This window comes from Schistocerca serialis, chromosome 2 (genome assembly GCF_023864345.2).
Source record: "Schistocerca serialis cubense isolate TAMUIC-IGC-003099 chromosome 2, iqSchSeri2.2, whole genome shotgun sequence".
Classification (NCBI taxonomy): Eukaryota; Metazoa; Arthropoda; class Insecta; order Orthoptera; family Acrididae; genus Schistocerca; species Schistocerca serialis.
The window spans coordinates 545492777-545512353 of record NC_064639.1 but is presented as its reverse complement, the minus strand read 5'-3'; the positions used below and the strand labels follow the sequence as shown (position 1 = coordinate 545512353).

Below are 19577 nucleotides of genomic sequence, written 5' to 3'. Positions count from 1 at the left end.
GGTATAAACTCTGTCACCGCAGAGGGACAGCTGATGGAGAGTCGCTACTACAGGGCACAGAAGCAGGATGATCCTGGCTGCTGTTCGATGGGGTCCACAGAAGCATCGACATGCTTGTGCAGTCAGTATGTGGAGTCCAACACTGAAAGACAGTTGGTACTGCGCACCAGCAAATCAGAGGCCAGCCAGGCTAAGTGACCACATGACAACACCATCAAGCAGGATCTTTGAGTTCGTGGAGGAAAGGGCCGTTTGTCTATAGCAAACTTCGAGCCCTTGTGGTCAGGGGAAGACTTTGATGTTGTTTGGCTGGAGGGGCAGAGGAAGTCTTGTCAGGAGTTCTCCTTCTGTCCTTTCCTCCTCCTGGTTGTGTAGTGGGTAGCTTCACTCCTTTAGACGGGAGTTTGACAGTTTATAGCACAGTGTAGCAGCAATGCTACCTTGAAACTGGGCGACTTCACAACCTCATAGTCGAATTTGGGGTTGCTTGTCTGCAGGGCCAGGTCCTTCATATAGCGAGGGGTAATAAGCACTTAACTATAGGTGCCAAAGGGGAGACCACAGGGTTTGCGACAAGCCAGTAACTTGCGAGCTACTGGGTAAGGCATTTTTTGCTTTACACAAATCTCTTTTACAGTCCGCTCATCTAGGTACACAGGACAATCCTGGGAGAAGGTGGTGTGGCAGCCATTGCAGTTGATACAGCGGAGAGAAGGAGGTAGACATTCTCCCCTGTGTATATCCCTGCCACAGGTTACGCATTTGGCTGGGTGTCGACAAGATGTTCTAGTGTGATTGAACCGATGACACTGGTAGCAGTGCATTGGATTCGGAATGTGCGGTCGGACTGTGATATTTCAAAGCCTGCTTTAATCTTTGATGGCAGCATCACCCTGTCAAAGGTGAGGAAAAGAGCACGGGTGGACACAAAGGAGGAATTGACTTTTTCCATTACATGATTAATGGCAATTATACCCTGATCAGACAGGTAAGAGTATTTCAGCCTTGGTTAGACCGTCAAGCAGCCTGGTGGAAATTACACCATAGGGAGAATTCGAAGTCCTATATGCCTCGACATGAACAGGGTAGCTGTGGAGAAGCGAGGCAGCAAGTAGCAGTTGTACTTGAGAATCTGAAGCTGTCTTCAAAAGCAAAGTGCCATTCCGTAAACAAGAGCAGGATTTAACAGGGCCAGCAATGGCATAAGCACCTTTCTGAATAATAAATGGATTGACTATGGCAAAGGACTGCGTCTTCAGTACGTGATACCACAGGGAACCACAGTGCGGCAGGAAGGGTTTCCTAATCAGTAGCCTCATTACATTTATGTTTTGTCAACATCAATGGAGAGGACGACTGACTCATCGAGAGGAAATCCATGGTTGCCAGCATCTCCAATGGTGCAGTCCTTCGAACTGGGGGACCCCTTCACAAGGGTGCACACCTGCTTAAGACGATTGTTCACACCTCCCGAACACCCAACAGAGGGACCAATCAGCATTTGGGAAGGTTACAGCTCAGGCAATCTCCCCTCCCTGGGCCTGGCCTGCACCAGGGGGTACGAGTGAACCTTACCTGTCGTCCTGGGGCTGGTAATTATGCATTACCTAGTCACCTTTTACGCATCAGACGCGTGGGCCGGCCTTCAGGAGCGCACTGGGAGGAAGAAGGAAAGATTCTCAAATGCCGAAGTGGAGGAATGAGAGGAGAAGGGCAACAAAGAAAGGAAAAGGGAGCCAAAAAGAAAGTTGAGACTGTTCGCAGGTCAGCAACAGAGTGCAGAACATTCCTAATAATACCCCCACACATATTCCCAAGGGAGAGGAAAAAAATAGCAAGAGGATAGACAGCACGGAAGGGAAAAAAGTGCTGCAAAGGCTGGGGCCTGTGGTAGCCAAGCACAAACCCGCCAAAGAGTGGTGAGCCCCCTTGGGGGCCCAGCCCGTTTACCCTTCAGCTTCCTGTTGAGGTGAAGGCCATGTATAGTATAATATCACCGAGGGGAAACAGGAACCACATGAGTAGGTTATATATGCAGCCATTTCAACTCCAAATTAACTTTCCCAATTGAAGAGTTCAAATGAGGTCCGTCATGGCACCTGAGAGAAGATACAAACTTAACACTGATATGTCTCTGCTAATCCAATCTCTGCCAGGTAACACTTCATATGTAGTGATACATGCCATTCTTTGACAGGCATGTATCAACCATCAAATATAGAAGCTAGATTAAAGATGTGCTTGATTGCATTTGGTTTGTTAACATCGGGCCACACACTGTGGGGAAACTATTACCCAACAGGTGCAGAGAACCTGCTGGAGAGAATCTAATCTCCATAAAGCAAGGAGGAAAAAGCTCTGGTCCGTGGAAGATTTCCTACACCAAGGAAGATGAATATGATGTACATACATGATTGTCATTATATACTACTCTCACACAGAATGGTAACAAGATGGTAATATTAGTTGGTTCCCACAAAATGTGTAGCCTTTGGTGAAACACTGACAATATACATAGTTCATTGGATGCAATGTTTTCTTTTATAGGCACTTATAGAAATCTGCATGGAAGAAAGTTTGGTGCCGAGGAAGAACAGGACATAGCATAGCTGGACCCTGACGTAAATCAAAGAGTTGCAAGGCTGAATATCTATACCAGTCTAATGGAATGTTAAGGCAGCAGTGTTAGATGTAGCTGCAGGGAGTAATATGTCTACGAACAGTCAAAATATTGTCACACTAGCTAAATACAGCAGTCATCAGACACCTAAAGAAAACTCTACATACTGTATGTAGAATATCTGAACGTTGTTACCCTATTCACCCGCCATACCCACAATATCTTCCTTTGTGAAATCTCTGCAAAGTGAGCCAAAATGCTCGTCATCTGCTATGGACCAGCTTCAGGTTTAAAAAATTGTGACCTGGTATTCTGATTATAGTTTGTCCTGCAAAAGTTGGCCAACACCTCTAGCATGAGAACTATGTAAAAGAACTTTCTTTACCGACTACCCTAAATTCTTACTTTTGAATTTGCATTTAGTTTGTTGTGCTCTACACCCGCATCTGCTTGAGATTCCTGAATGTCTAACTGAAGCAACAGGTCAAACATTTTTCACAATCACCACAAAGCTGCCCGATGTAGTTCTGAGCCTGTTCTTCCTGTGTCCGCTTCCCACCTGTTCTAACTCTTCTCCCTCTAACTTTTCCAGATCTTCCCTAGCCTTGTCTAATTCAGCCTGAAGGGTGGCAATTTTCCACAGTCTGTTCCACTACATATTCTACAAAATCACTGAATGGCCTCATATACTGCCCCTTTCCTACACCACTAACATCACCCACATGAAAAAATTACAGCAACCATCACACCGAAGTCCTGACTTAACAGTTCTACAGCAAGTCAGGGACTTTTCACTTATGATAAATATATTTTACTAAGAATACATCAAGTTATATTACCAATAAATAAGGAAAAAAACAGGCCTATAAACAAGTGTGTGTACATTAACTACCAGTACCAAAACACAGTTTCTGCATAAAAAACTTAAATTTTAACTGCTTTTGCAATCCTGTAAGCATACTGTGTCAAAAATTTAGACAAACGTACAGCTACAACCCAACGTTGAACTTTTCATGATTTCTGCAGTATTACTACGGAAAAGTCAAACCTTTAACAGATAGTGCAAAAACACACTAATACACACTAGTGTTATAATTCTGAAAATCAATGAATGTAAACTTTCTTAACAACTGAAGTATTGAAACAGGGTTAATGTTCTGGAGAAATATTTAGAACATTTAGTGACATGCAGTTTTCAATTAACCAAGCAATTAACAAGCTAACAGACCTACCCACATCAGTGTAAACACATCAAGTTTCACACTTTTAAGACCACATCATTTCTGTGTTACTGCCACAATTCACCTTAAAATTATGTATATACAGAGCCTGTATCTGGAGCTGAAGTATATAAATACTTCAATCTGGGTTTGGAATACACCTGATGTCCAATATGACTTTGCTAAGAAATTTTCCCTATTTTCAGTAGGCATCACTAAAAATCAGCTTTTAACAAACCAACATGTGACTTCTCTTCAGCAGAAATGTCATTACTGACCCTCTAAGATAGTTATAACTAACATCAAACTAACATTCTACAGATATTAGAAAATATGTTTAAGTAATGGCTTACATACCCTTGCATATCTCCTAAGAAATCTGTATGAGAGTGGAATGCCCAATTCAAATCCCACTTTATTCAAGATATTTATTTCCATTCTTATGAGTTCCTTCTTGTCATAAGCTCCATCACATACGTATAACATTTCTTCGAGCATTGGGGCCATTCGTTCCTGTCAGCATCAAGTTCTTATAAATACACGTATTTCCCAAATGAGCTAGATCGAATTGTGAATAATACTCACATCATATTTGCTGGCAATAAAGATGGCAGCTGCACCAACTAATTGTAAAGTTTCTTTTGATACAGTAACCTTTGATAGATATATGTCTGTAAGCTTAACAGCAAGGTATAATGTTTCATGGTTAAGCTCAAAATTCTCTTGTATTTCAACCAGCCAGTCAACAAGCAAAGCTCTCATTGCAGTGTTTATACTGGTTTGCCTCTCCATGTAGTTATCAATTACAAACTTTGCCTGTAAAGTAACATCACTGAGTGGTTATTTCAACTACAACAGATAAACAGTTTTTGACAAAGCCTTTCTTTGGTTATCTAATTATGTCTATACTGCTGTTCCATGGAAGTTTTATCTTATGATCATATTGCTAATGCAGACAGTTTTTAACAATTCAGTCTATATGTAATCAGCTTTGTTATCTCTGACTACATTTACCTCACTTTAAATAAGCAATTTAAATGATTGATTAGGATTTTCTTTCAGTCATCTAACTGGTGGTTTTAATGTACATCTAGCATATATAGTTTACATTACAGTTCACAATGTTATAACGTTAATAGTCTGCTCACCAAGCAGCAGCAGAATGCACACCTGAGAGACTATTGCAATTGGCAAGCTTTTGGAGCCAATGGCTTCTTCAGGCAGTAGGGTTGAAGGTTAAGGAAAATGACTGGACATGTCTAGGAAAAAGAGGTAGATTTCAGGGAAGTCACTTAGAGCCGTGGGTCTGGGGAGACTTGTACGGAGTGAGAAGGAAAGGCTGATTGTTCAGGACTGCATTGGTTGGTTGGATGGTTGGTTGGTTTTGGGGAAGGAGACCAGACAGCGAGGTCATCGGTCTCATCGGATTAGGGAAGGACGGGGAAGGAAGTCGGCCGTGCCCTTTGAAAGGAACCATCCCAGCATTTACCTGGAGCGATTTAGGGAAATCACGGAAAACCTAAATCAGGATGGCCGGACGCGGGATTGAACCGTCGTCCTCCCGAATGCGAGTCCAGTGTCTAACCACTGCGCCACCTCGCTCGATGACTGCATTGGATGAGATTTTGTTTTCAAATCTCTTCTTATGCAGTCCCGAACAATCAGCCTTTCCTTCTCACTCCATATGGTAAGTCTGCCTTGACCCACAGCTCTGGTTGACTTTCCTGAAATCTATTTTTCCTAGACTGCTCCAGTCCTTTTCCTTCACGCTTCTTCCTTCCCCTTCAACCCTTCTGCTCTGGCTTCGAAAGCTTGCAAATTACAGTCTTATGTGTGTTCTGCCACCATTTTGTGAGTAGATTTTTATCTAATTAAATAATTTTGTCAATAATTGATCATTTTCACTGTTATGTTAATATTCTGACATTTGAAGCTGTTTAATCTCCAGAGAAATGCATCCAGATGTTTAATACACAGAGGGAGCAATGGTGTTATGCAGACAAGGTGAGAATAGTTCTTGCTTTTACAGTCAAGATTTCAATTTTTTGCTGTGTCAGAATATCACATGAGCAGTTGTTAGCTTCCATTAAGTGGTAATTTTTATCATAAAAAATTTGCAAACATATGCTTAGTGTAAGTGACATCGAAAGTTTGACCTACTTCCCAAGGATAAACAGCTTGGTTGCAAAATTTACATCGTTCATCAGAATGTACAATGTTCAAAAACTCTTCGACAATGTTTTCAAGCTAATAACCCGCTCCCCCTTTATTTCCAAGGCATAAACTGGAAAATACTTTTTAAATGTTAAGAGGTAACCTAATGAAAATCACCAGTTTATCAAATTTACTCAGCTACATTCCTACAACTTATTTTAGTAAGTTGGCTGCTTATTTTCAAAGTGCATTAATCATTAGTGGCACCTCACTATGTTGCAGAGTTTATAATGCACACAGAACAGTATGGCAACATGCTGACCACTTAAGACTGTCTTATCATTTGCTACTTTTTTACAGATACTTAATTGCAATGAGTAAACAATGTTTTCTAGTCCCATACTTCAGTTCAACTCTGTGATAATTTTGTAAAAGAAATTACCATATTATCAATGGGTCAACATACTGAACACTTACCTCTCTCTCTTTGAGGTAACTGAATATATCCATAGCATATTCTGAAACTTGGACTGGATCACCCATGTTTTCTGCATCAAAGTCTTCAACTCCAGGTGGAGGTAGTGGTTCTTTCTTTCTTTCCTCGTCCTTTGTAGTCAGTTTTTTACTGGACGAGCCACTGTAATAAAGTGAATCACCGGAGGAAAAAAACCAAAGCACAATGAGGCAAATACATTTTACCATACTTACAGTTCTTCCACAGCTGTCAAATACAGCTCATTGTCAGTGGAATCCGGTGATTTCACACGAACAGAAGTTAAAACTTCTGTTTTGTCACATGTAGGCTTTGAAACTGAGCTTGGGTGTACCTTTTCAGGTTTTATGTTTGCTTTTGCCATTTGCACTTTCGGTGGGAATGTTGGAATGTTACTCCTGCCAGTTTTTTTATGTGGCATAACAGCCTTATTCCCATTTTCTGATTCTTTAAGGTTTTTCTTAACAACATGAGAAATTGTTTCCACATTCTTTTTTGAGTCTTTTTTATTTGTGGTAATTTTCTTTGATAGATCAGCATCCTACCATAAGGAGATCAAATATTAATGGTTACAAGTGATAAGCCAAGTAGACACCTATGATTTATTCACAAATCACCAAGGCGTGCATTTGCAAACCTGGCTCGATTTGATACTTACGTTAGTTATATCTCCAAATGCTGATCTTTTAGACAACTGCTTCAGGGGGGAAACAGCTTTTCGCTTTGAAGATTCATCTACCAATTTCACATCAGAGTTCTTTTTCGCACGAGTACTAACTGATCTTTTCAACATTGTTGTCTCACCAAGAGATTTTTTTAAAGCTGTCTTTTTTGGTGCCATATTAAACATACCTGAAACAAAAAACCTTAGTTAAATAACTTACATCTAAAGGAATCATGATATTTTTGCAAATTTTATCTTTAGCTAGATTAAAGGCAGAAACTGACTTGTCAAGACACCTCAGCAAAGATTTGTATCCATAATATTACAGCTTAATAGAGTAACTTACATGACATTACACATGTGTATTCATGGGACTTTTCCATTATATTACTCAGGTATTAATAAAACTGGATTGCTAATCAAAAAGTAGTTACCTAGTTTCAGAGTGTTTAACCAGTACATCATTCAGTGCATAATCAGAGGATCTCCATCTACAATTAAATCTACAAATGCAGTGCAGTCACAAAAACGGACTAGAACAGTTGAGGCAACAATGAATTATTACACAAGTGCAGTCTCTATATGAGAAAGTCCAACTTTCTGAGCTGCATTCATTTTTGCTTTCAGGGATTGTAGCCTGGTTCTACAGTGTTGCAGTTCACAAGTACGGAAAGTGCAGCTGATGTAGGGAACATATTCATAATAGGCTATCAGGCAAATATTACCTGGGATGGTTTCTTTATCTATGTCAAGGTCATATTTCATACAAGGATGGGGATAGAGGAAAACAAAGGAAATTAATGAAGATGGTTGTATGCAGTATGTATTTAAAGTCTTACACATAATTCAAACTGACCACTGTACAAAGAATTAGGAAAACTTACGGTAAGCACTAAACTTTGCATTGCTGCATTAACTTTATAAGCTTCTCAATTCTACTGTTCACTTATGACTTTTGTATTAAGTTCCATACACATTTAACCTATTAAAGTTTGCAAGGGCCAGACCAAAAGCCTGGTTGTTGTGGAGAAACATCTTGAGCCTACATTTGAAAACACTTGTCAAATTTATTTCCATGTGTGGATTGTCAGTTTTACAGCTGCGTATTTCTTTTCTGCACCAAAGATCAAAGGGTAATGGAAATCATGTTTTTTCTTCTAGTATTGTACTTTTGAATATATGTCACACTCAAACTTACATGGACTGTTGATAAATTTAGTAAGTCAATACATAAGTGAGCCTATGGTTAACATTCTCAGCTGCTTAAAGAGAGACCTGCTGTATGAATTCTAATTACTTTTTTTTAAGAATGAATACTTGTTGCCTAAAGATGGATTTACCCTAGAACATCATTCTAGAAGACACCAGCAAATGAAAATATGTAAAATATTTTAACTTCCTGACTTCTTTATCCACAAAATATGTCTATTCTTATGCAAAAGTAGGTGGACCTAGATTTTTAGCAGAAGTAAAATCAGATTTTTCCAGTTAAAAGTTTTCGTAAATATGTACTATGAACTTAGAATTTTCTATCCTGTTTATTACTTTTTGGTATAAGAGATTAATAGAACAAATCAAATAGAAACATGGGGTTGTAATGTCAATAATGTAAGAAGGTGACATTTTAAGTTGCAGACAGGCATAATTGAAGACACCTCACACCAGCTTTTAGCTCACAACCTTCATTCGAAAAGGAAAACACACACACACACACACACACACACACACACACACACACACACACACACACACACACACCCATATTCACAAAAGAACCACACAACTCACCTCCAGCAGCTCAGGCCAGAATGCAAAAGTCATGTGGAACAGAGAAGAGCAGCAGTGTACAGGTGGAGGAGAGCACTGTCTGGCAGAGAGTGCTGGGATTAGACTGCCAGTAAGCACAGCACCCAGATTCTAGACCACTGCATTTTCATACATTATCCAATGAAGTAAATACAAATTCCCTATTTAGGGTGGTGTGTGGAGGGGAACTGATTAAGTTATGGAACTGAACGGAGAGGTCACCAGTCCCACGACTTGAAAGTTAAATGCGTAAGAAGCGTCCCCCATAAAAGAATAGAACCAGTCAGCAGCTCAAACTATAAAATGAAGAAGCTAAGAAACACCCAGCAGAAGGCATAATGTGGTAGCCCAAATCTAAAAACTGGAAAAACAGGGCTAAAAAGCAGTTTTACAGGTGACTGGTGATGAGTCCCTGACCCAGAAAACACAAAGGCTTCACCCACAGCCACCTTGCCCCTGCTGCAGGAGTAAACAAAACCTTTCAACTGAAAATAAAAACCACTTTGCTTAAGGAAACTGAAGATTAGTTCAGCCACCTGTGAATCATCTACTGTTAAAGACAAGGAATCTTTAAGGACATTCTTCAACCACATTATGGGGTGGCTTGTTACACACGAGAAATCAACGTGAGAGCCTAATTTGACCATTGCATAAACAGCATGAGATAGTGCACTCCTTCCAAGAGGAATGGAAAAAAAGAGTGCCCAACAGCAGTCTCCTCAATTGTGCGGAGTTTACTACTGATAACAGCACACCAGATGTCACTTCACTTTTTGTCAAAGAGATTTGATGTGTATCTGCCTCTCTTGCCAAACTGACACCCCGTCATTCCATGGGATGTCCACATGACTTGGGATTCAGAGAAAGAAAAACAAGGAGGCAGCACAGCCAAGTGCAAGGAGAAGGTAATGGATAGCAGATACCACAGGATGGCAAGAGTAGCATCAGTAGTTAAAAATGATTATACAATTTTATATGTATACCTATGATTGGTATGTCTGGTAGAAATGAGTGAAGATGAAGTTTTAGATATTGAATAATAAGTTCTAACCCTTGATACTGGTCTAAGGCTGAAATTTAGATTGTGGGATGAAACTTTTACAGTCAAATGGTAGTTACTGTATTTACGCGAATACAAGCCACACTTTTTTCCAGTTTTTGTAATCCAAAAAACTGCCTGCTGCTTAGAATCGAGTGCAAAGTTAGCGGAAGTTCTGAAAAATGTTGGTAGGTGCCGCCACAACTAACTTCTGCATTGAATATATGTAACACTACACAGGCATGCTTTGCAGGCACAAAGATAAATACTGGCACCAAAACCTGAGTCAGTAAATAAATTTTAAAAATGTGGAAGACAAGCTTTTCTCTCCACCCCGAGTCTAGACCGCTGCATTTTCATACATTATCCAACGAAATAAATACAAATTCCCTATTGTTCATCTTCGAATGTAGCAGCATTTCAATGAACTACGAAAATCGGACTGGCAGGCCTGTTTGGAATGTTTGTCAATATGGCCAACTCTACGTTCTGAATTTTTTCCTACCTATGAGAAGAGATGGTTACTAATAGTAACTTTTATGAATTGTTAATCACATGCAGTATTCTCTTCACCATAAGAATAATACGAAAATAAACTTTTTGCCACGTATTCTTTCATGTTTGCTGCTATCTCATTCAAATCCTGTCTGCCTCAAACTACGAAACTAGAGGGAGACAACAGCAAACGCGGAAGAATATACATATCATGTCATGTTTATATTCGTATCATTCTTATGCCTGATAGTGATGCAGTCAGAAATGAAGCATGGCAAGTTACTAGATTTTTAAATCTAAGATGACTAATTTCTGTGCCTAATGTAATGTACTAAAGAGGCGTCTGCAAAAATTTTCAAACGGAGAAAATTTTTCGCTAAACTCTCGTTCAGAACATCTATCATACGCAGTCTGATAATGATCAACAAGAACCAAATAACAAAGAAAGCAGGAGTGTAAGTAACAACAAATAGCAGTCTCTTGCCTTTGTTTCGCTAATGAGACAATTCCTCTGAGACAATTCCTCTATTTTTTAAATTGTAAGCAGCAGTAGCGTGCACAAAATCAAGCCATGCCGCGAGTGGTGACAGGCCGTAAACACATTACCAGAAAGCGACAAACAATGCACGACACAGTACAGTAATGCATTTTCAGCTTAGAGTGACGTGAACACCTATAACAAAGAGAATGGCACTTATCAGATCAAAGAAAAATAAGCAATCAATTCAAACCAGATGAAGCACGTGAAAAAGAAAGGTACTCGTATAAATACAGACGGAGCACCTGATGCGTAGCAATGGCTACCTGGTAAAGCTTAACTGCTAAGCTTACAACTAACCAAACTACTGTAGCTGTATCTTTATTCATTCGACCTAAATTGTGTCTCTTATTACAATGGACCAACTTTGTTTCGATTTGGAGGTGCGGCCTAAAATTTCTCTCCCCTTGAATTTTAAGTCTCAAATTTCAGGAAAATTTTTTTCCCTTCATTTCGAGTCGCATTTCTCAGGTACGGCTTAGATTCGAGTAAATACGGTATACCTTTCAGAAAGTTTTAGACAACTGTGCCTCAATACAAGAGTAAAATCATTAATCTAGGCACTGGTTGCCTAAGTTCTGGATAGTAGAATGGTGCATTGGAAAAATGCATAACCTGTGTTTTGAAGGGAGAGAACTGGAAGCCATGGGAAAGGGCCCACACACAGGCCCATCAGATGGCACCTTAGAGCCAGCATCCAGCAGATGCTACTGTGTGGGAACTGCACTGGATGCAAAAATCTGTTGACATACAATGCTGGGGTAGCCCAAGACCCAACAAAGGATACAAGCTCATTGATGGTGACAAGGAAGAGTGCAACACTTGGCTGCAGGAGAACAGTATCCCACAGGGTACTGTGCCAAGGGTGCCGATTGAAGAGCAAATTAACAAAAGAGCCAGTGGAATAAAAACTTGCTACTAAAAACCTGAAGAGGGCCAGAAAAGCCCCAGTCATGGTAGGTAACTAAAACGTGTGGTGCCAAGCAGTGTAGTGTAGTGCTGTGTCTTAAGCCTTGTGTAGATCAAAGAAGATAGAACAGTGGACCATGTAATTTTGGAAAGGCTCTGAAACAAGCTCTTTCAATAACATGCAATTTTGTCGTATTCAAAGAATGTACACTATTTAGGTCAGTGACCTAAAACTTTTGGCACTGAATACCTTAAAACACGTTACTTTCAAAATTGACGAAAAAATTTATGTTTCTTTAGATTATACTATATAACACAGTAAAAAATCAAGTTAGGAGGACAATGGGATTAGGAGATATTAGTTTATATGCACAGGAAGTGTTGCATTAACACAATAAATTTTATTCAGCCTGCAACAATATGACACAGAGCTCTGGAAAACGTGTTTTCATTGTTAACACTGTGGTCTTCTAACGAAGCACAGTAAGGTAACATGCTGGCAGGCCAATATCAAGCTATCAAATATTGGATGGCAGTGTGGCTGCTACATGCACACAGTTGATGCAGAAGGCATTGTGTATTGAAATTATACAAATACAGATTGAAGATGGAGTTAGAGATCTTTTATGCTGTAATTCATTCCGGAAGATGGACAACAGTTACAAGCAAAATCTACGTAAAGTGCAAATGTGGATGATCGACAGGATCAGTGACATAATGACATACTACATAATACGCGATACATGTAGAAAAAATTAACTTTTGAGAACAACCTGTGGCTAACCCACTACAAACTTGCATAGCTTCAGTACCAGCACCACATTCAGTAAGGGGAACCAAATTCTGACACTTAGAAAAAGTTTGAGCATTCGAAGATTTGAAAATGAATTTAGCGCCTTTATTTAGTGAGAAAAGCAGAAACTCCCAATCCAACTAATTGTGAACAATGGGATGAACACCCAGGACTGAAAACAGGATTATCGAAATTCTTCCAGTTGCAACCTAAGAATTGTTTTTTGGCTGGTGCAACAAACACAAACAAACAAACAAACAAAAGAGAGAGAGAGAGAGAGAGAGAGAGAGAGAGAGAGAGAGAGAGAGAGAGCGCAGTAGTTACAAACATGTGGAGCTCATGTTGAAAGGTACCCCACTAAAAAATTTTGACATGTAATGCAGACTGTCAACTTAGCACCAACAGTCTCGCATAGCTCATTTGTAATCCTGCACAGCCATAATGCTGTATGTCCACAGTGGAAAATGTCCAGGTACACATTCTATCATGACACACTTTAAAGAATTGTTTGATGAAAATGGAATCTGAAACACTGGACACATACAGATATAACAACTTTATATGTGTATCATCTTTGGAAGACCTCTTAGAAAACCTTGAAGACGAACGAAAAGAAGCTGTTGCATTCCTTCATAGCCACCCAACAATCTCCTTTTCTAAAACATCTGAAAGAGACACTTGTGCAATAAATTATTAATATATAATTTTTCAGGAAATTGTACATTTGCCCACCACAATGAGGTGCACAGGTTTCATCAGAACAATGCCCAGGCCACTGTCTTGTTTATTACAGACAACCAGAAAACTGCAATTTATCACATCTCCTTTGTTATATCAAATTGCATTAAACATGACAGTAATTTATCTTTTTCAGTGTCACTATCAGCTCCACAAGATCCCATTTTCATATAACACCTATGTACGTGTACTACTAGTTCTCTGATGGTGCTGCAACCCTGTATACGAACTGCAAGAATTTTGCCAATGTGCAGTGGACATCTAGAGTCTCGACATGTGGCGCTGGAAGAGCAGCGGGAAGACATGCCCAAATTTCCAGCACTTAAAGAACCACATACGGGAAGGGACACATGGTAACATCACAGCAGTAAGCCATCACCCTGGCCTTTTCAGGCCATGAATCACCCTCAAAGGTCCAGATGAAGGCACCAGTAGCAACCCTGTTGTCTTTGGTACCCCTGTAAATGCACCAGGTGGAATTTTTTTTGTTTTTGTTTTTTGGTTTTAGGGCACAAAACTGCTATGGTCATTAGCACCCGGTCCGTGACTTAGGAAACAGTAAAAAACCGAAAATGGAAACCAGCAGCAATGGGAACAAAACTCAAAAAATTGGAGAAACTAAGAGCAGAAGGAAGGCTTAAAAATCCACTGCAGAAAGGGGTTGGTTGTCCCCAAAAAAAAAAAAAAAAAAAAGCTTCAAATGACTGACGTCATTTCACTGGCACTAATAAACTCGAGAATGCGATCGGCCGAGCGCGTGTCATCTGCTAAAATTGACGATATATCGGGCGACAGCTGTAGCCGGGCGCATAACGGAGTAAAATAGGGGCACTCAAAAGGTGTCTTACCATCCACAGCTGAGAGCAGTGGGGACAGAGTGGGGGAGGATCGCCGCTTAAAAGATGTCGATGGCTAAAAAGACAGTGCCCTATCCGGAGTCTAGTTAAAATTACCTCCACCCGACGACGCATTCGGGAGGAAGAGGTCCAAGCACAAGGAAGAGCTTTCACGTCCCGCAATTTATTATGGGGAAGTGTCGACCAATGTGCGTGCCATAAAAGAACAACATGACGACAAAACGCTCCGTAGATCGGCGAAGGGAATCGATTGAATAGCTGGCCGAAGAAGAGACTGCAGCCTTGGCCGCCATATCGGCCGCCTCATTTCCACATACCAACGTGTCCCGGGAGCCAGAGGAACGCCACCGAGACGCCCCCCAGGTGGAGCAAGCGCAGACAGTCCTGAATCCGGTGGACCAGAGAGTGGACAGGGTAAAGAGCTTGGAGACTGATGAGAGAGCTGAGTGAATCTAAGCAGATAATATACTGTATCCGCTGATGGCAGCGGCTTTAGTGGACAGCCTGGAGAACAGCGTAAAGCTCCGCAGTATACACCGAACACTGGTCGGGAAGCCGAAATTGATTTGGGGTGTCGCCAACAATATAGGCACTCCCTACACCAAACGATGTTTTTGAGCCATCAGTGTAAATAAATGTGGCTTCCGTCATTTGTGCACGTAGAGCAGAAAATGCCCGACGAGAAACAAGTGAAGAGGTACCGTCCTTGGGAAACTGACAAAGGTCACGGAGCAGGCAGATCCGGGGATGGAGCCAAGGCGGTGGTGTACCCCAAGTCGTCAAGAAGGTTTTAGGAAAGCAGAAGGAAAGAGAATGGAGCAGTTGACGGAAGCAGACTCCCGGAGGTAGTAAGGAGGAGGGGCGGCCTGCATACCCTACATCAAAGGAGGTGTCGAAAAAAATGTCATGGGCTGGATTATCAGGCATGGAAGACAGATGGGTAGCATAACGACTCAGAAGGACTGCTTGCCGATTCGACAGCGGAGGTTCAGCAGTCTCAGCATAAAGGCTTTCCACAGGGCTGGTGTAAAAAGCTCCAGACACTAAACGTAATCCACGGTGGTGGATAGAGTCGAGACGCTGAAGAACGGATGGCCGAGCAGAGGAGTAAACTATGCTTCCATAGTCCAATTTTGAGTGCACTAAGGCGCGATAGAGGCGGAGAAGGACCACTTGGTCCGCTCTCCAGGAGGTACCATTCAGGACACTGAGGGTGTTTAGGGATCACAGACAGCGAGCCGAAAGATAGGAAACGTGAGAGGACCAGCACAGTTTTCTGTCAAACATAAGACCTAAGAATTTAGCGATGTCCGAAAACGGAAGGTTAACCGGTCCTAGATGTAACGAGGGTGGAAGAAACTCCTTACGTCGCCAAAAATTAACACAAACGGTCTTACTGGGAGAAAAACGGAAGCCGGTTTCGATGCTCCAAGAGTGGAGGCGATCGAGACATCCTTGAAGACGTCGTTCAAGAAGGCTGGTCCGTTGAGAGCTGTAGTAGATCGCAAAATCGTCCACTAAGAGGGAGCCCGAGACATCAGGAAGGAGACAATCCGTAATTGGATTTATGGCAATGGCACCAGTACAACACTCAGCACGGAGCCCTGGGGTACCCCATTTTCTTGGGAGAAAGTACGGGAGAGAGTAGTGTTCACCCGCACTCTAAATGTGTGCTCTGCCATAAATTCGCGAAGAAAAAGGGGCAGCCGACCTCGAAAGCCCCAAGAGAACAGCGTGCGGAGGATGCCTGTCCTCTAACAGGTATCGTATGCTCTCTCCAGACCAAAAAATATTGCTACTGTTTGGTGTTTCTGGAGAAAATTGTTCATGATATAAGTGGAGAGAGAGCAACAATACGGTCAACTGCAGAACGATGCTTTCGGAATCCGCATTGGGCAGGTTTTAAAAGACTACGGGACTCCAGCCACCAGGCTAAACGGCAATTCACCATACGCTCCAAACCTTACATACACTACTCGTGAGAGAAATGGGGCGATAGCTAGAGGGGTTGGTAAATGCAGCAACATTTGGACGTCGATACCATCCGGTCCTGGGGCGGAGGAGCGAGAAGAAGAGAGTGCATGTTGGAGTTCCCGCATGGAGAAAACAGTATTGTAGCTTTCGAGATTTTGAGAGGAGAAAGCAAGAGGTCGCACTACCGCTGCACGTTTCTTCGGGAGAAACACTGGCAGGTAATTTGAAGAGCTCGAAATCTCAGCAAAGTGCTAACCCAGTGAGTTAGAAATTGCGACGGGGTCCACTAATGTATCATGCGCGACAGTGAGCCCAGAGACCAGGGAGAAACTAGGCACGCCTGATAACCGCCGAAGCCGACTCCAAACTTCCGAGGAGGGAGTGAAGGTGTTAAATGAGCTAATAAAGAATTTCCAGCTTGCCTTCTTGCTATCACAGATGACGCGACGGCATCACGCACGGAACTGCTTATAGCGGATACAGTTGGCCAAAGTAGGATGGTGGCGGAAAACGCGAAGAGCACACCGCCGCTCACGTATCGCGTCACAGCACACCCCGTTCCACCAAGGAACTGGGGGGCGCCGGGGCAATTCGGAGGTGCGTGGTATTGAACGTCCCGCAGCTGTAAGAATAACGTCGGTAATATGTGTGACCTCATTGTCGACGCTGGGAAAGTGACGGTCATCAAATGTCGCTAGAGACGAAAAGTGTCCAATCGGCTTGGGCTAACTTCCAGCGTCGCGGGTGCATACATGGCAGTTGAGGCTGCAGTCTAAGGACACATGGAAAGTGGTCACTCGAGTGTGTATCGTCAAGGGCGAACCATTCGAAACGCCGAGCTAGTGGAACAGTACCGACCGAAAGGTCCAAGTGAGAAATTTGTCGTGGAGGCAGATAAAAACGTATGGACCCCAGTGTTGAGGCAAACTAGATCCGCTTGGTGGAGGATGTCTAGCAATAGTGAGCCACGTGGACAAGGATGTGGAGATCCCCAAAGCGGGTGATGGACATTGAAGTCCCCAACCAGCAAACAGGGGGGTGGAAGCTGACCAAGAAGATGAAGATCAGCTCGTGCCATTGGTGTGGACGATGGAATTTATACAGTACAAAGAGAAAAGGTATATGCAGAAAGGGAAAGAGACAGCGACAGCTTGGAAGGAAGTGTTTAAGTGGATTGGGTGATAATGGAGAGTATCATGGAAAAGAATCATTAGTCCATGTGCTGGAGTGCCTTCAACAGAGGGGAGATCAAATCGGACTGATCGAAAATGGGGGAAAACAAAGCTATCGTGGGGACACAGCTTTGTTTCCTGAAGACTGAAGATGACCGGCTAGTAGGACCACAAGAGGATCGACAATTCATCCCGATTGGCTCGAATGCCGCAGACATTCCAATGGATAATGGACACAGGGTGGACAGGAAAGGGAAGAATGTGACCAAGGTTGCTGTCAACTCAACGACTGCTCAGAGCTTGCGACCGACAGCAGGGAATGGCATTCAGCCGAAGGCAGAAGATCCTGATACATAGGTTGTTCAGGAGCAGCTCCTGCCACCAGCGATCAGCCGCCAGCAGTGCGCCTCAGCGACACCGACGACGGCCGAGGGCGATTTCCGCCAGGTGGTGTTGTAGATGGGACACGCCTTGGCGGAGAAGGAGATGAACTGGGTTTCTTAGTAGCCTTCTTGGAAATATGATGTTTAGATGGAAGAGGAACCGATGGTTGCAAAGTTGGGGTACCTAAAAATCTTCACGAGTGTGCTCTTTTTTGGAAGTCCGGGTGTCTGACTTTTGGGCTCGAGATTTAGCAGAACCCGATGAAGGGTGAGCCATAGAGTGGGCAGGCGAAAGTGGTGAGGTTAAACAGGCGATCTTTACACTGGCCGGTCTGACGACGTTGGCACTAAAGGTGAGGTCGCAAGTCTGCGTGGCCGCCTCCTTTGTTAGCCGAGGAGAAGCAAGGACAATGCTTTATTTTCGTGTCTGAGGCACGGTGGGCTGGCGACCGGTGAATAATTTTCGAGCAGCATAGGTCAACACCTTTTCCTTCATTCTGATTTCCTGAATGAGCTTTTCGTCTTTAAAAACGGGGCAATCTTGAGAGGAAGCAGCGTAGTCACCCATACAGCTGATGCAGCGAGGGGATGGAGGTGGGGAAGCACTCTCATGGGCATCCTTGCCACACGTAACACATTTGGCCAGATTGGAACAGGACTGGCTGGTGTGATTGAACCGCTGACACCTATACCAACGCGTAGGGTTTGGGACCTAAGGGCGAACGGAAATTATCTCATAGCCTACTTTGATTTTCGATGGGAGTTGAACTTTGTCAAATGTCAAGAAGACAGTGCGGGTTGGAATGATGTTCGTGTCAACCCTTTTCATAACTATGAACAGCCGTTACACCCTGGTCAGATAGGTAGTGCTGAATTTCTTTGTCAGACAATCCATCGAGGGAGCGTGTATAAACGACTCCACGCGAGGAATTTAAAGTGCGGTGCGCTTCCACCCAGACAGGGAAGGTGTGTAGCAGTGAAGTACGCAGCAATTTTTGTGCCATTCCGTAATCTGGAACAAGACTTTACAGGACCTGCAATTGCGTCGACACCTTTCTGAATAATGAAAGGGTTGACCGTGGAGAAGTCGTGACCGTCAGACCGAGAAACAACAATGAACTCTGGCAACGATGGAAGAACTGTCTGTGGCTGAGACTCAGTGAACTTATGCTTGTGAGCAGACATAGTGGAAGGTGAGGAAACCATTCTCTGAGGGCACTCCCGCCTTAGGTGATTGTTCACACCTCAGGTCACACCTCCCGACAAACTGACGGAGGGACCAATCGGCACTTTCAGAAGGTATCAGCTTGGGTAATCACCCCTCCATGGGCCTGGCCGTTACCAGGGGGTACGTACGTGTCCTACCTGTCTACCCGGGGCGGGGAATTACGCGTTACCCCATCACCGGCTATGCACAAAAATGCGTGGGTCGGCCTTCAGACACGCACAGGGAGGAAGAAAGAGAAAGGGAAAAAACAAAGAAAGGGAAAGGAAAGAAGAGGTCTCAAACGCTGCAGCGGAGAAAAGGGTAAAGAGAAGAGGTAAGGAAAAGAAGGACAAAGGAAGGATGAAGACAGACAAGCAGAGAAGGCGAAGAATGCATTACATCTACGAGTGTCCGTCTCCGGACGTAGGCACAAACCATACTCCCAGAGGGGGAGAAAGTGAAGAAAGAGCCAGAGGTGAGGGGAGGGGGGGCGAAGATGGGGGATAGGGAAGAAT

At 42.9% G+C, this 19577-nt stretch overlaps 1 protein-coding gene across 3 annotated transcripts in view; it reads right to left on the bottom strand.

Moving 5' to 3' along the window:
* LOC126457521 (G2/mitotic-specific cyclin-B3) overlaps nucleotides 1-19577 on the bottom strand; it is an 84871-nt gene that overhangs the window by 15393 nt on the left and 49901 nt on the right. For 2 of the 3 annotated variants that reach the window (XM_050093862.1, XM_050093861.1), the window contains exons 2-6: nucleotides 7146-7339; nucleotides 6703-7028; nucleotides 6472-6631; nucleotides 4426-4656; nucleotides 4198-4353 (exon numbers count right to left, since the gene is read on the bottom strand). In XM_050093862.1, coding sequence (XP_049949819.1) covers nucleotides 4198-4353; nucleotides 4426-4656; nucleotides 6472-6631; nucleotides 6703-7028; nucleotides 7146-7337 — 1065 coding nt within the window. In that variant the 5' untranslated portion in view covers nucleotides 7338-7339. The remainder of the gene's footprint in view (nucleotides 1-4197; nucleotides 4354-4425; nucleotides 4657-6471; nucleotides 6632-6702; nucleotides 7029-7145; nucleotides 7340-19577) is intronic. The other variant, XM_050093864.1, reaches the window with a different exon arrangement.